This window comes from Drosophila willistoni (assembly GCF_018902025.1).
Source record: "Drosophila willistoni isolate 14030-0811.24 chromosome 2R unlocalized genomic scaffold, UCI_dwil_1.1 Seg200, whole genome shotgun sequence".
Classification (NCBI taxonomy): Eukaryota; Metazoa; Arthropoda; class Insecta; order Diptera; family Drosophilidae; genus Drosophila; species Drosophila willistoni.
This window is the reverse complement of record NW_025814051.1, coordinates 4,188,007-4,205,031: the sequence shown is the minus strand read 5'-3', so window position 1 is coordinate 4,205,031 and position 17,025 is coordinate 4,188,007. Positions and strand designations below refer to the sequence as shown.

At 33.0% G+C, this 17,025-nt stretch overlaps 1 protein-coding gene across 1 annotated transcript; it reads right to left on the bottom strand.

Annotated features, from left to right (window-relative positions):
* Positions 1 to 3,380: 3,380 nt before the first annotated feature.
* LOC26529659 lies at positions 3,381 to 4,002 on the bottom strand. The gene is made up of 2 exons (XM_047011034.1): positions 3,815 to 4,002; positions 3,381 to 3,527 (listed from the first exon to the last, which is right to left on the bottom strand). Exons 1-2 carry the CDS (start codon positions 3,998 to 4,000, stop codon positions 3,381 to 3,383), a joined length of 333 nt encoding a protein of 110 aa, XP_046866990.1. The 5' UTR covers positions 4,001 to 4,002.
* Between the last annotated feature and the right edge of the window lie 13,023 nt (positions 4,003 to 17,025).

Genomic DNA, 17,025 nt, shown 5'->3' with positions numbered 1-17,025 from the left:
CGACTGCGCAATCAGCGTGTAAATTATAAGGCGGGCACAACAGAGGCCGTGCCAAAGTACCGCAAAACTTCCAAGCGGTTGAGAAAATAAAGTAATGCGAAATAATCCTTGGGTTGTTATCACACATACACACCACCACCGGCAAGCACCACCACATACCACACACACACACAGACACAAAGGCATATACATAGAGACAGAAGCGACACGGCATTCGCGTGGTCTAAAACTGGAAAATGCAAAGTATTGTAGACGACCATCATGACATGGAGACAGGATATTTACACAACGGCAATATTTGCTTCGTGGGTGAGTGGGTATCTGTGTGAGTGAGTCAGTATGAAAAAAGGATATGAATAAATGCGTATGTATATCATGCATTCTATAGAGTGTAATATAAGAGATTGATTATGCAGCCACATTACAAGGCAATTTTGATCACAGAAAGTCTTTAGTAAAATCATTAAATCCAACTACAGTAGATACCGGCTAAAACGATTTAAGCTATAATGATATAAGCAATAAAGTCTGATTGAATTTCATTGGAACTATTGAATTGTTGAAGAGTTCAAAAATTATCTATATATAATGTTTGTTATGAGAGATTTGTATGAACTGTTTTACTTGTTGCATACTTTAAGGGCGATATTTTCCCATTTCACATGCCTACAATTTAAATGGGAGTTGATAACACTGAAATTTTGAAGTCAACCATTATGTGTACCTAAAATAAGTTCGATTCAGTTTCTACAAAGTATCATTTTTTTAAATTTTTATTATTATTAGTTGCTTGAGTGAGGATGAGTCATATCGATTTGAATTATATTTATAGTATAAAGCAAGATTAAAGCCCAACATTGGAATGCTAGCCGATGATTGAAGATAAAGACATTAAAAACGTGGATCTGTGTGTTCTGATAAGAGAGATGTAGGGCAAACAGCTCATTCTGAAAAATGAATCAAATTAGCAAGTTACATATATAATTCATTTTGATACTTACACTTCGCTCAACCAGAGGTGTTTGTCTCGAATGTCGCCGTAAGACAATTCTGAAATGCTGAAGCATATTATTCATGACTTCTGACATGTAATATACCATAAACGATTCTAGCATTGCCAGTGTATAAACAATTATGATATGGATCATCATTCTCATAGTATTAATCTTAATACGAATTAATAAAAATGTCATCAGAATTCCATTATAAGTGTTACGAATAAGAATTCCAAAGAAAACAAATTTAAACACCATAGAGATCTCTCGAACTGTGAAAATTAGGCGTAGATATTTTTTCTGCAATATTTGAAGTTCTTTTAGCTGATCACTTTCTGCCATTGGCATTGGTTTGGATAGTATATATTTTAGCTGGTCCTGAAGCAAGCAGCAACATTGACAGATCAATCCCATTAAACAAAAGACCAGAGTTTCTGTCGAAAATACGACTAGGTTGGGAGTGTACCATAAAATCGATGGCAAAAGTACGTAAGCGAAAATAAGTAAGCCGACATGTGAGCTAAATCGAAATGCTAGCATCCATAATAAATGTCTTCCATGAAAATTCGCATTTGAATCCAATTGATCATTGTTGTAGCTAACGTTTTCCATTTGTAGCAAGTCCTTGAACATTATGATGATTTTGTACTCCCAGCGATACGCACAGCCAACACAAATCAGCATTGAGGCAATTAGCATAATTTGAATTATATAACCACCTTGTAGTATGAAACCTGCAACACCTAGATTTTCTAATAATTGTTTCTTTAAGTCACAGACCAAAAAAATTGTCACAATTATTATTAAACAATGATGCATTTTTTTGTATATCCTTAGAATTCGTAATGTTTCTAGTCTACACATTTTGGTATTAAAATAATATGAGATAAGTCCATTTAAGAAAAAGAAATAACTTAGACAAGCGTACGTGCGATTCCTCCTTGGTAATGACATGACTAAAGAGAAAGAAGTATGGATTGCTTTTTATATTCTCATAATTAGTAAAAGTATACTATGAAGGTTTTTTCCTCAATTCCATAGGGCAAAAATATTCGATCCTATGAGATAAAGAAGTATTCAATAATAACTACGTAGTTAACCGAGTCATGCTGTGTGAACACCTAGTTTAAAAACATTGAATAACAAATTATAGATATATTTAATATAAACCCAACACAGCAATAACTCCAACCACTAGCTTTAATAAGATTAATTCTTGTGTATAAGAAATGTTTCATTTATAAAGCTAAAGTGCAATTTAAATTAGATTTAGCCTTATTGTTTGGCGCAGGATATAATAAAGTCGGTTCGACTACTCAAAAAGGTTTACTTCATTTTTTTAATTAACTAAAAGCATTGGGTTTTGCAATCGTAATTAATCATTTAGATGAAATTACAAATACCAAGTGATATGGCTTAAAAATAAAGAGCTGGAGGTTAGAGAGGCCGCAACTGAATGAAGTTCTGGTGATATTTAAGGTCTTTTTTGTTACTAGAAGGATTTAAACAATTAAAATGCAGATCATTTTAAATGAATCTAAATTTAAACGAATAAATTTACACATGACTTACGTCTTACGATAGTATAGTCCTAAAATTCAAACTATAGATAGGTTTTTAGACGAGAGTTTTGTGCCATTTCCTTAATTCCATATACCTCAAAGCAAGAGCTTAGCAAGGGTTAAAATTGGGTGGGCAAACATTTTATAACTGAAATTTTGAATACATTTGGATTCTGATTTCTATAAAACAGTATTTGGAACTTCTATAAATGAATTGAAATAAATGAATTATTAAAAAACAAAATTATAAAGAAACTTTATCTTAAATTAAATGAATTCTTTAAAAAACTTCCAAATTTAAGTCACCCATGACTACGTCCTTGTCGCAAAGTAAGACTTTTGCAATGTTTTTACAGTGCAGTGCATAAACATTTAAAAATATTATTGCCAAAGACTACCCTATATTAACTTCGGCATTGCTGATGTTAGCTTCTTTGATAATGTTTTAAGTTTTTATCGAATTTTAAAACTATAAAAATTGTATGAAAACACGAAATTTTGTGCTGGAACATTAATTTGCCGTCATTTTTGAACACACCCAAATAATTTTGACACTAAAAACTCCTTTACAGTATTAGAAACATATATTTTAAATTTCAAATCGATATTTTTTGGTTTGATTAAAAAGTTGCAGATTTTTGCCAGCAACTTCAGCTAAATCAGCCACCGTGCGGTGATTTAATGCAAATTATCCGAAAATACGGATCTGTGTATTGTGATTAAAGTGATTGGAGTCAGCATGATGTTAAACACAATTATAAGAATGAAGAGTGTTTTAATTGATCCGCTTAAGAGGTGTATTGCAACAAATATCCAAAGAATTTTAAGTCATATCGCATTGAACCATATACAAAACATGTAAAACAATAACAGTTGCACTCAAAAAGAGTAAGCGATGGTTTAAGGCAAAAGTTCCGAAAATGCGGATCTCCGTATTCTGATACGACAAATGTAGGGCAAATAGTTCATTCTGAAAAAAGACATGGTTAGCTTTGAAGTTAATTTAAATGCTTTTTGAATACTCACATATCGCTCAATAACTTGTTCTTGTGTTGCAGATAAACGTAATATAGTCCTAGTATGCTGTAGCATACAGTTCATGGTGTCAGACATGGCAAATATTGTCAATGTATCGACGATTTCAGAAACCATTGTCATAATGAAAATGGTTTTAACTGATCCACTTAATCCGCGTATTGTAACAAATATCCACAGTATGTCGTTGCAAACCATACTCAGAAGAAAACAAAAAAGAACGTATTTAAAAATGGAAATTAGCTGTTGGACTAAATCAATTAAAAATTGATGTTTTTTCTTTATCCATATAAGTTTTTCAAGTTGATCGGTCATTGGATCTTGTTGAGACCTTTCTAGGACTTGTTCTAAGCCCGCTTGAAGTGAGCAGCAACATTGACATATCAATCCCATGAGACAGAACACCATTGTTTGTGTTGAACTTATCATACAGTAGGAGAGATACCATACCACAAAACTATGTTTATTATAGAAATAAGTTAGAAGTAAACGGCTCACAATGTTTCCAATATATGCCATCACTTTGACACATAGCAATTGTGTCAAACGTCCCTGCTCATTCCTCGATGCAAAGTAACCTTTATCATAGTTTTGTTTTTCAAGTCTGAGTAGTTGATGGAACATCATAAAGATCTTGGTCTGCCAGCGCCAAACACACCATAGGGAGCTCAATGCCGTAAGAGCAAATATTATAAAATACATGTACATATTAACTACTTTTAGTTGGGGATTCATTTCAGTATCTTTGAATTCATGTGCGACATGAAAAATGATAGGAATGTACATTGTTAAATTGTGTGCTATTTTGTAGAGTTTTAATATTCGAGATCTTTCCAAAGTTTCCGTTTTTGAATTCCAATAAAACCAAGTACTACCACTAAAGACAAAGAAGTAGCTAAGCCAAGCGTACACGGAGTTTCTTGTCGATATTGCCATGACTTAAGTTAAGTTTAAACTAAAATTACGAATTTTTTCTGTATTGTAATAAAAACAAGTTCCTACTTATGTAGGTATCCATTTTAAATTAATTAACTAATTACATTAGAGTTTGCAAGTGCTATTAAACAAAATGTGGCTTAAGCAATGATAAATGATGATTTTCTTCTAATTGCATAAAAGTAGTTTTATTTTCGTTGTGGTATCATGAGTTTAGATTAAAGTTATGGTAACTTATGTAGATAATTTAACTCAATTGATAATGGATACTGGTCAATGCGATCACTTACATTGCACTATGGGTTTTATTTTTATTTATAGTAAGAAAGACTAAAAATGTGGATTTGATGATTCGCAAAATTTGTGAGGCTTAAGACTGTTTACAACATTTGAAGCAAATTTCTTAAGTGATAAATTATATAGAGAAACTTTCTGAATGAACATGTTATTTCCATCTTCATTATGATAGAAAATATATTTCATCAGTAATGTACATATATTTATACTTTAACAAAAACGCAGCCAAAATAATCGGAAACGATTATTTTCCAAGGTATAAATATCCATAATTTAGATTAAACTTAAGCTACTTCCAGCGACTGAAAATCGTAGGTAATGTCATACGATCTTTCAAATTTATGTGTGTTTGAAGAATAGAAAATAACAAGAAATCTTTTAATAATCCGAAAGTATAAAGTATTCAATTAAAGTTAGACGATTCATGCGGTTAATATATAATAAATTTATATACATACAATTTTTGCATTCTCTTTAAAATATTTATGAAGCTTTTAATAAAATTTTTATCTTTTGTTGCAAGGGGAAGCATCGTCGAGGCGATGAAAAGCCGCATTGTCATCAATTTTGCTTCGGAGGGAAAAACAGTCACATACAGCTTTATACAAAGGGACAGCCACCCACAGAAACTCACACAAAAAAGGTAAGCCAATCTTCCTTTTGGGTGGTGTTGTTTTTTGTTGTCACCCATTTATGGCTTTATAGTTTATGTTATGAGCCATTTTTTAATTTATGCACAATTTTTAGGCTCTCCCAGCCCAAACAACAAGTAGGTCATTGTCACTAAATAGTGAGGCTAACACAGGCAATTGGCCAAAGCAGAGAAAAGTTTAGAAAAAAACTCAGGATTTGGATGAGCCAGGGAGAGTGAGAAAAAAAGGTTGCCTAAAATCCGATTAAGTGTTGCGTGCAACAATTTGTGACCCTTGGGCATAAATGGGATTAACGCTTCAATGGGAATTCATTTAAAAACTCAATTCAACTGAAGCGGGCCCAGAGAGGAACAACACCATGAATCCTTCTTCTCTCCTCATCACGTCTCATTCTTCGTTCGACTACAATTTTTTTCCAATCAATTGTTCACTAACAGGGTTTTGAATTACATGATGTCTGAAATTCGAGCATGAGTAATTCTTCAACACGAACCAGATCCATGAGATACCGAGCCAATGGGGAGGGTTAAAGACTCTGGTGCGCAAAAATCTCTTCATAATTCGTGGAAGTAACATGTTAATTGAGTTATCAATAGAGCAAGAGAGACAGTGACAGAGAGAGGGAGATGGCGCACACCTACAAAAAGGTTCGTCTTTGGGTTTGTTTTTTTCATTAAAGCTACAAAGGTTGTATTTTTCCTTCGTTGAGTGTTGTTTTCCGGCCAAAAAGAAACCTGGAAAAATTTGATAGCATCGCTGGAATTGAATTACACCCGAAATCTGTATATCAAGGGATGACAGCTGTGTGTGGCTGATTATTTCTGATTGATTTATTATCACAAGTAGTTAAATAGTAGAACAGAACATCTTATTCTTACACTGAACGAAAAGAATAAAGAGAACTAAAGAGATATACACGAAGCTGTTAGGATTAACTCAGTTTGTTATGGATATTTGTTTTATGGGCATATGTTTTACAATTCATTTGAAACCTTCATCATGTCTGATATATGAGACAGGACTCTAAAATTTATTTCAAAGGATCTTTGCAGTGTTATTTCACAAGTCTTACTTCTTATGGCTGCTTTACTCATAAAATTTAAGAGAATCATTGGTTGCTTTTATGATTGTGTAAATTTTCAATAAAATTTTACAAGTCGATCTTAAGATATTCAAAGATCTGTTTTTTGCCGAATTTTGTCATTTTGTTACAAATTTGTGTAAATAAACTTGTGATAAAGTAAATCGACCCGCATCGTTCAATACCAAAATTAGGGGGAAAACTGTCTTGCAAATCTTTGATTTTCAGAAAAGATTTGTCAGAAAATATATAATTTTTTTAAGAAGGAATTTGTTTAAAGTTTGTTTATTTTATTTAAAACAATAATGCCAATATCAAATGTCAAACTTCTTGACAAAAATCATAATATTTCAGTGATGATATTACGGTATAGCGGAATTTAAAAAAAAGAACGTTTTTTCCAAAAGTAAGAAAAGAAAAGTTAAAAAAAACATTGCTATTAAAAATCTGATTTAAAACCAATAGATTTAGCTTTTGATAGAGTATATTAAATATTACAAAATAAAGTAAATTAATTAATACGTAAATCAAAAATTATTAAAAATTCTGATTTAAAGCTAATAGATTTAGCTTTTGATAGAGTATATTAAATATTACAAAATAAAGTAAATTAATTAATACGTAAATCAATAATTATCAAAAATTCTGATTTAAAGCTAATAGATTTAGCTTTTGATAGAGTATATTAAATATAATAAAATAAAGAAAGTAATTTAATGAATACGTAAATCAATAATTATCAAAAATTCAGTTTACATTTAAAGTTTCAATACAGTTTCTTTTATATATGGTAGAGAATTGTTTAAAAAAAATAAAATCCAATTTCAATTATTTTCATTTATTACGGTAAACTGGGAATACATAAATTTCCATATATAAACTCACTTGGCTACATTTCAATTTCCGTGCAATTCTGCAGAGGTATATATTCTCATATGGACATAGAAACACAGGTGGTGCAGCACTTACAACAACAACAACAACTACAACAATAACAACAACTTTCGTATTTGGGGACTGCCAACTTGTTTATTATTTTGGCACTTGAACTAACTTCAAGTTGGCCGACAACAGACAGCAAAAGCAAATAACAAATAGTAATAATACTCGTATTACTTGCCCATAACGTGCAATTTAATTAAATTTTGTTCTCTTTTTGTTTTGTTTTTGTTTTTGCTTTTTGATTCTGTTGGCCAAAGCTAGTTTAATTTCAGTTCAGTTCCAGTTCGGTTTAGTTCAGTTGAGGTTCGTTACGTGCCTAGAAGATAGGCAGGCGGCAGCTATAGACTTACATGTGTGCACATACCTGAATGGGTCCTCTCTACGTTGCCAACTTCGTCTACGGCATTCACATCGCACTCGTCCTGGTCGTCGGCGTCGTTGTCGTCTGGCGACATATGCGCCGCATAAATTAAACACTCCAAAAACTGCAAGAACGTCCGCACAACATACACGTACATTGAATGTGTGTGTGGGTACGTTCTACTTTGGCCTCGTCGGGGCATCAGACACCTGCCTCATAGTGGCTTTTGGGCCATAAAAGAGTCTTTCTCTCACTCGGCATTGCTCATTAGTTCTTTCTCCAATATGAAGGGGGGGACTTCTTGAGACATTTTAGCATATATAAATGTCTAGCGTTATATGCATATGGATGTGTATATTTCTACAGTTACACGTATTTCATTTGCTTTTTTCATTATTGATTTAAATTCATTTTTTTTCCTTTCGAACATTATTCATTATATTGCCAGCTAGACAGTTCTGCCTATGCGTAGTTAATCATTTATATATATGCATTTTTTTCAAAGCAGTTTAAAGTCATATATCTACTTATTTTCTACGAATGTCTCAGTAGGACACTCTCTTTGAATGAGGATATAAACGTTATTGCAATTACTTTGTAACCAGGAGAAAAAATTAAATAAAATAAAAATTTTAATTTTTCAAGATTATTTCAAAAATTCAGTTTACATTTAAAGTTTCAATAGTTTCTTTTATATATGGTAGAGAATTGTTAAAAAAAAATAAAATCCAATTTCAATTATTTTCATTTAATACGGTAAACTGGGAATTTAGGTATGTTGGAAAGACATTTTTAAAAATCAATGGCACGTCATATGTAAGTTTATTCCTAAACTAATTTTAATAAAACTAAAGTTCGAATTGAATAGGTTTGGTATTATATGATAGTTAAGCACACAAAAACCACAGTGAGTGTTTTGTATCAATAAATATATAACACAAAAGTGTTAGTTATAAATCAATAAATTAAACCAAATATAAATAAATTTTATAATTATATATTATATATTGTATAATATTAATAATAAACAGGTATTATGTCGATTGGCAAAAAAAATCCGCCATATTCTATGATAAGAACAGATATAAATTTAAGTTTATAATGTGAAAAGAATTTTAAGAATTTTAACATTGTTTTCTACAAATATGAAACTTATTTTAAACCAAATTAAACTATTGTAATATTTTTTGTCTAAAAAGTTAATGCTTCTTAGCAGTTAGCCCTAAATTTGAATAAACAAAGTTTAATTTCATGATTTGTAGACACATAAATTCGAATTTATTATTTACTTATCAGGAATTTTATCACTTCTTAAAAAATTTGCATTAATTGATATCAATCTCAAGAGTATATAAACTTCGAATGCAATTGACCTTATGTATTTTTTGTGTTTTTTCTTCTTCTGGTCTTTTTGTAGCTCACGTCCGTTTCATTTTTGCAATGCAAGGTGTCAGTCCGGTTTGCCATCCTCTTTGGTTGCCATAAACTTTGAGCAAAAGATATATATGTGTATGTATATCTACATATATATGTATGTATTTATTTTTTGATGAAAAAATTGAAATTCCTAGTCTCTGGCTCTCTCTGGTCGTGCTCGAAAAGTCATGCTCATTGGACTGTGCTCCTGACTTGGATTCTTGGACTTGGAGCAGCAGGCACAAAGTTTATCAATAAAATGCTGTGGCATACAAAAGTACACGAGTTATTTCTTCTTTTCTTTATTATGACTTTTTCTCCATTTCCAATTTTTTTGCTTCTTCATTTTTTTTTTTGTGCATAGATGGATAAACAGATAAATGGTTGGAGGTAGTAGAATCACGTTATACTTGACTTTTATCTATGGAAGACAAAGTTCCATTTTTTTTCTTTTCTTTTTTTTTTCTTGGTTTTCTTTGAATATTGAATGGAAATATTTGTGCAATTTTGTGGTTGCTTTTGGAATAAGAATACATAGTGAATCAATTCGAATTTAGGTCAACCAACCTGTGTCACCAAAGTTTGAATTTGGAATGTGGAAACTAACTTCCGTTTTGTAGTTATTTCATTCAGATACTTTAAAATATAACAATTCAGTTTTGTGTATTTTTGGTTTAAAAAAAGGACAAAGTTTTAATCCTTCTACCAATCAAATTCTACTGACAGACTATTGATTTTAAATACCTAGAATGATTATACTGAATAATACATCTAAAAATAATGTCAAGAAATCGTTTCCTTATACCCCATGACCGACAAAGCCTTAGATAAAGATCCTTATAACATCCTGAGTGTCATCCTTAAGAACAAACACCGTTGGTGTTCTGACCATTCTTTGGCTGTTCAGTATTCTCACTTTTAGGAAATAACCTTGGTGACCATTATCTAGTTATGTCCCTAATGATTATAGTAGAATCCCGTAGTGCGCACACAATGTGAAAATTATTTGGCCAGGTCACGTTCTTGGACTATTTTGTGAGCATAAAAAAACAATTTCTCATTGTGAATAATGGTCCTGGGACACTTCTGCTCAAGGTCGTATAATTTCATTTCTTTTATTAAGTATATATTTTTATGTTCTATAATAGCCTTTTGATTTTCATTTTTCCAGAAAATACTTACATGCACTTTTTAACTGGAAGAACAAAATACAAAAAAAAAACCTCCTACCTAAAACTATTAGTTACTAGGACTGTATTAAGATCGACATTTTGTCCATCTAAATGGCTACATGAATGTTCTATAAAATGTACCTATATATTATATTTGTTCACAAGGACAGACAGACACGGCTGAAATCGTCTGCTGATGCTGCTTAGTGGGTCTGAATTGCTTTCTTCTGAATGTTACAAACATTTTGGCGACATTAATTTACCATTTATTTATATGGGTGCATTATCCAGCTCTTCCTTTTTGGGTTTTCATTGGTACAAAATTTTTGTTTTATTGAAGTTATAAATTACTGAAAACGCTAAATGAAAGTTCCTAAAAAAACTAAAACTTCAACGTATGTACATACTTACCAAATCTTAAAAAGTTACTATTTGATAAAATACATTAAACAAAATCTAATACAAACAAAAAACAGACAACCACTCCAATTTTGTTAATTTCATTCCAGAAATAATCCATATGCATATGCTTTGTTGTTACTTTCAAAGCTTTTTAGTTGCCTTTAATATAATCGGATTTGGTAAAACGTACCCAATATTTAAAGCAAAAAAAAACACGTAATCAGCTTGAAAATTAAAGACCGCATGAGAATAAGCAGAGAGCAGTTATGCTAGTGCACCAAACCAAAAACCATAGATACGATACAATACGATACGAGTAGAAGCAAAATTTGCAGAGCTCGAGACACAGGAGGCATCATTAATCTTCAACCACATTCAATAATCATGCATATATAGAGACCAGCAGCAAAGTGCCAGATGGAGATGGGCCATGCAGTGGGAAATGGGGAAATGGGTGTGGTAGTGGGAGAGTGAGCCAGAGACACACTGTACACATACCAGGCGAGATGCCAGGCAAGTTGGGCGAGTGGCACTTAGACCCTCCCGATATGCCAAGCCAGAGCCAGAATAGTCAAAGCCCGAGTAAGACAAGAAGAGACATTGAGGGGGAGGTAAAATGAGAAAAAAAAAGGAAAGCAATACATACATAGAGACTGGTGAGCCGAGCGACGCTTTAAATTATGCCAATGATTTGTTGCATAAAACCAAGTGGCAAGTGGCAAGTGGCAATATGGCAATGTTGTAGCGCAGCAGCAGCAACAGCAAAAGCGGATAGCCAAAAATGAAAGCCGAAGCCGACAAATTGTGCTACTGCACAGAGACAGAACTAGAGCCAAGTCAAGTGGAGGCAAACTTCTTTTTTATCCCACCATCGCTCTTCTCACTCTTTGCTTGAACTGATTTTGGCAGCAAGTGGCATGGCCACATTTGTCGGTTGAATGCATCCACACACACACACGCACACACACACACACACACTTAGAGAGAGACGCCTCCATTTTGCCTCAGCCAGCCTCTTGTTTAGACTCTGCATAATTTTTATTCGATGCCTTGGCAACTCGCCTTTTGTACTGCCAGCTGCCAGAGTCCATCCACATCGACATTCACATCCTACATACTCTCATATGTGGAGGCAGTCGCTCTGGCACTGCATCGCATTGACAATGGCAAATGATTAAGTTGCTTATTCGACAAATTGATGTAGCATTTGTAGGCAGCTATTGATGTTGCAAAGATGTGAGACAAAAGCAGAGAATGCTTCTGCTTAGCCAGACTAAAGGCTCTGAGCAATCGATGAAAAAGGCATCAAGCGAATGCATACATAAATCGGATATCGTATAATCAATACAGAAATGTTTCGTAAATATTCGAACTCTAAATCCATTTTTTTACATTTACTACTATTTTTTGACTTTCTATTTTTAAGCTAAGGCATGACTTTAAAGTAGGTTGGAATGACAATTTGCGATTTTTAAGCGCGTTCTCTTCAAAAGACTTTCGCAAAAACCTTAAGGCAGGATAAAATATACAGACCAACTCATGTATAGTCCAAATTTCTTAAAGTTCGAGTAGCTAGAAACAACGTTGGGATTTTAGAATTTATATATATAACGTAGTATTACTTATCCATATTTTCGTTTACATCATATCATAAATTTAACAGATCTCCTTACATGAGCTTGTATTGGGTAAAATCCTCTCCATCGGAAGACATCCGTTTCAAAAATGCCTTCCATATGCTTACATTGAATGTTTTATTAGGCTAGATTTCAAAATTTTTATATGTATGGCTACTATTCACTTTTGGTTAGAAAGAAGTTGGGTAGATGGGTTGTTAGGTAAGGCAACACTTGAAACAATTAATCACACGTTTGACTTTGGGGCGTGAGTTGCCCGGTGGTTCTTGTTGTTGCCCATGTTGTTTTGCTGCTACAATGTGTGGCATATGTGGGAAATTTTCAGCAAGTTTTGCCATTCGCAAACAAAAAAAAAAGAGCCAACGAACACAACACAAAAAAAAAAAAGAGTGGGAAAAGCCGAAAAACAGTTTGAGATGAATAATGACAATTGGCAAAAAGTCAATGGCAAAGTCAAAGGCGCAAAACGGCAACACGACAAACGGTCGTTCAAAATGATAAATGAATGCAGGTGCCGCGCCAGGCAATAAGGAATATCCAGTTGTAAGAAGGCTAATCGATAGACAAGGTTCTCCCCGAAAACAAAAAAAAAAAAAACCAACCAAAAAAAGAAGAGAAAAAAAGTTTTAATGAATTTTCAAAAGGCGTGATAATCAAAAGCCATGTCGCAAGGAACAAGAGACTTTGATGTCAATATACACTTACTGTCTCGGATGTTAGCAAATTTTTTCAAATGGTTTGTCATGCCTACATATATCAAAATAATATTAAGGTGGAGCAAGCTTAGGATAGAATCTACATATATTTATGAACAAGTTTAGAATAAAGAATAAAACACTATAAAAGTCAATCAAAGAAATTGATGAGCTATAGAGAATCCATAATTCGGGACGTTAAAATTAGCTACCGGGGATCTGTTCACTTCAAACGGTAGATTCGTTTGGTAATTCAATAAAACTTTGCGACAAATGAAGCAGCCAGCCGCCATTTGGTGTTGCTTGTGGAAGTTGGAATTGGTCTTGGAGTTGGAGTTTGAAAGTCTTAGACGTAACTTCAATCGACAGTCATCGGTTTGGCAGGAGAGTGAAGGCAATGAAGCGATGGCTTGCAAATGAAAATGATTTCCTTCCATGTCATTATTATGTACTTTTTTCTTTCAGTTTATCTCTTTTTTTTTTTTTTTGGTTGTTGTGTTGTCGCGACTGTTTTCACTTTTCTTCTGCTACTGCGAAAGCCCCACAGAGAGATAAAAAAAGGGCAAATGATGGTCGCGTCTCCTTCATCTTCACTCATCTCCATCCCTAAAACCATCTACGGCGTTTGTCTGCGTTGTATGCTTTCCGTTTCCGCTTCCTTAGCTTTGGCGTTTGTTGCTTCTCGCTATATCCCTGCCGATTCTTTTTCTTTGCTTTTCTTTCTTTTCGTTTTTTTTTTTTTTTGGCGAGCAATTTCAAGAATTTTTCACATAAAAAATAATAAGAAAAGTTGTATGCTAATGTTGTGCTTCGTTCAGCTGCTGCGTGTTTTGTGTATTGAAAGGAAAGCGCACCAACGACGATGAAAAAAGAAAAGAAAAAGAAATTGAAAAACAATTTTTGCATTTGGCATTTTCTCAGCATGGAAAATGCGAGAGCATAGAGACCCGATGCGGAGTAAGAGAAACAGAAAGAAAGTGTGTGACTTAAGAGCATAAAATAAGCAGCTAAAGTTTAATCTTAAAAGTTGATTATATGCATTCTTAAAGTGAAAAGAATCGCAGTGGGTGGGAACTTTTTGCTACAAAAATTGTGATTATTTTAGTTTTGCTAAAGCTAACAACCAAGTTTTTAATTTATATATCAATAGAATCTACAGTAGTTTCAGGTAAATACTTGAGACAACTATCCACTAGAAGACTTTAAATTCTTAACAATCAACCTAGTATTCCGTGTAATTTAAAGCGAAAAAGGCTAATTAACTTCTGTGTTTATAAACTCTGAATGGCAAATCTTCAATCACACCACAATTAGTCGCAATTTTTTTTTTGTCAATTAACACTGGTTCGTATCCCGTATAAGTGTTCTAATAGAACTGAAACTCGGTTAAGTTCAACTCATATATTTTAAACATTGGCATTTACTTTAATAATGCCTTCATTGCCCCTCCAAATTCAACTCAATTTAAATAATATCGCTAGAATATCATAAAGAGTTTGCGGCAACTTGGCGTATACGTGATTACAAAACGTAGTTTCAAAAACAGTAAAAAAGCTTTCAATTTGCATTAGATTTTTAGTAAATACTTCATTAGTAAATATGAAAATACATACATACATATATAAGAATATTTTTTATAATAAATGGCTATTATAAGTGATCTCCGAACAGACGATCATTGTACTTACTTACAATTAAAAGCATTATCTACAAAAAAGAGGAACTTATAATTGCTACACACCAACAAAGCGGCAATAATAATGTCTAAAACTATTAGCCTAGCTAATTCCTTATAGCTAGAAGTAATTGAATTCACTTGGGACTTATGCAGAGAGATGAAATATTATACCTACTTAATAAGTCAACATATAAAGGAATGCCAAGTCCCAAAACAAATGATATCAAAAAATTTTGTCAATTAAATAATATCTTCAATTTGTAATTTTATAAAAATGGCAAGATTGCACTTTTAACACGAATTATTTTTTCTACTTAAATAGAATAATATTAAAAAAACACTTGAGTTAACAAAATATTTAATTTCGTGCCACTTATTTAGAGCTTCGACCAAGTGTGCATTCCTTATGAATATTTTCGTTTTTCTCTTATCTTGACACCTGTCAAACTTGGCTCATCTAATTGTGTCCATGACAACCCTTCTACAAAAGAAAACCAGCTGATTTTACCATCTTTTGCTTCTGCCACCAGGAAAAAACGTCCAACGAATTAAATCTTTTTAAAGCAATTCCAAATGAGATTTTCTCAATCAACTTTTTAATTAGTTTTGCAATCAGAAACGCAACAAAAAAATTAAAAATCAACAACAACAAATCGTCAAAGTTTTCTGCCATGGCAAGGAACACAATCCTATCACAGAAACTTTTACTTAATAATTTCAAAGGTAAATATTTATTCTTCAGCTAATGCCCGATGGCCATAATCAACAGCTTCAAAATGCCAACCATCAAAAAAGGCAAGAGAAGAAAAAAACCAAACCTTAAGAGGGGAACTCTCTTTAGTTCGCTTACTCGCTCTCTCTCGCTTTCTCACTTGACAAAGTAATCAATTTTGAGGGCAAGCCGACCCACTTTGAGAAAAGTTATAGGACCACCACCCCATAGCATAGCACACCTCTCTGCACCACAGTCAAAGCCAATTCGCATCCTTGGTCTTTCCGCTAAAAAAACAAAAAATAAAAAAAAAAGTTCAAACATCACCTGGGCAGTGGCAGCCGCAAGGGCCATCAGTTGGCTTCCCGAAATGGCTCCCAACTGACCTCACTCCACTCTTGTCGCACTGACTCACTGACTGACTGACTGACTACCTGTCGTCATTTTTGTTATTGTTGTTGCTGTTGCTGCTGGTGGTGTTACTTTTGGCTGTGGGCGTGGTTTGTTGAAAACTTTTTGCGCTGAAAAATTGAAATGCTACCTCACGTGCTGTGAAATTGTTGATTTTTGGCTTAGAGTGTTGACCAAAAAAACCAAAAACAAAAACGAAACGAAAAGAAAACCTCCCCGCCTCAACCAAAAAAAAAGGAACAAAAAAAACAAACGCATAGAAAAATAAAAACTGGCAGTTGGCTTTTGTTTTTCAATTTCAATTTTTTATATTTTGTTCCCCTGGTCAAGCACATTCCCCTCATTCTGTACTCTGTTTAATAACTTAATATCTTTTGTCAACGATGGCCGAGCAGTAGGGCACTTCAATTCCTGATTGAAATGCAGCTAGTAAAAGTTAACCACTTAGATTGGTTTCTGCCTAGCAGAAACTCATCATCGAAACGTCAAAGAGGGCAAAGAGTTTTTGGCCGATTAAAATGAATACCGAAATACGTACCAATACAAAACTGAAGGAGACTTCAAATTGAATGGTCAACAAAAAATTTTAATTTTATTTTCAAAAATCTTTTTGAAGATTTAAAAGAATTGGGGAGAATTGTATCATACAAAATCTTGTTGTTGCCGTAATCTGTAACCTTTGTGATTAGGTTAACAAACTCATGTTACCTCAAAGATAATAATTTACTTTGCTTTTTAATTAAAGGAAGGAATTTGATGAAGCTATGCCCATACCTGCACATACCTGACTTAATTGCCTTTACATTCGAGAATGTTATACACACTTACAAAATTCGTTCACACAAATGTTTTTTTTTTTAATAAATCGGACAATTTGAAACCCAATGCGGCTTTGGTTACTGGTAGTTAAATCTTAGTTATGTTATTATGGCAGATTTCTGTTCTTTGTTTAAGTTAGTTTTATTTTGATTTCATTTTATAAATTAAATCCCCTGTAAGCCATGCTCAACGAGAATTCTACAGTGACAAAAACTTTGATA

What these genes read in the sequence shown, in the direction of transcription:
- LOC26529659 (XM_047011034.1), bottom strand. Translation starts at nt 4,000, where the DNA reads ATGGTGTTCTGTCTCATGGGATTGATATGTCAATGTTGCTGCTCACTT. An exon ending in TAATTTCCATTTTTAAATAC is followed by an intron (nt 3,528 to 3,814) that starts GTTCTTTTTTGT and finishes GTCTTTTTTCAG; the next exon opens with AATGAACTATTTGCCCTACA.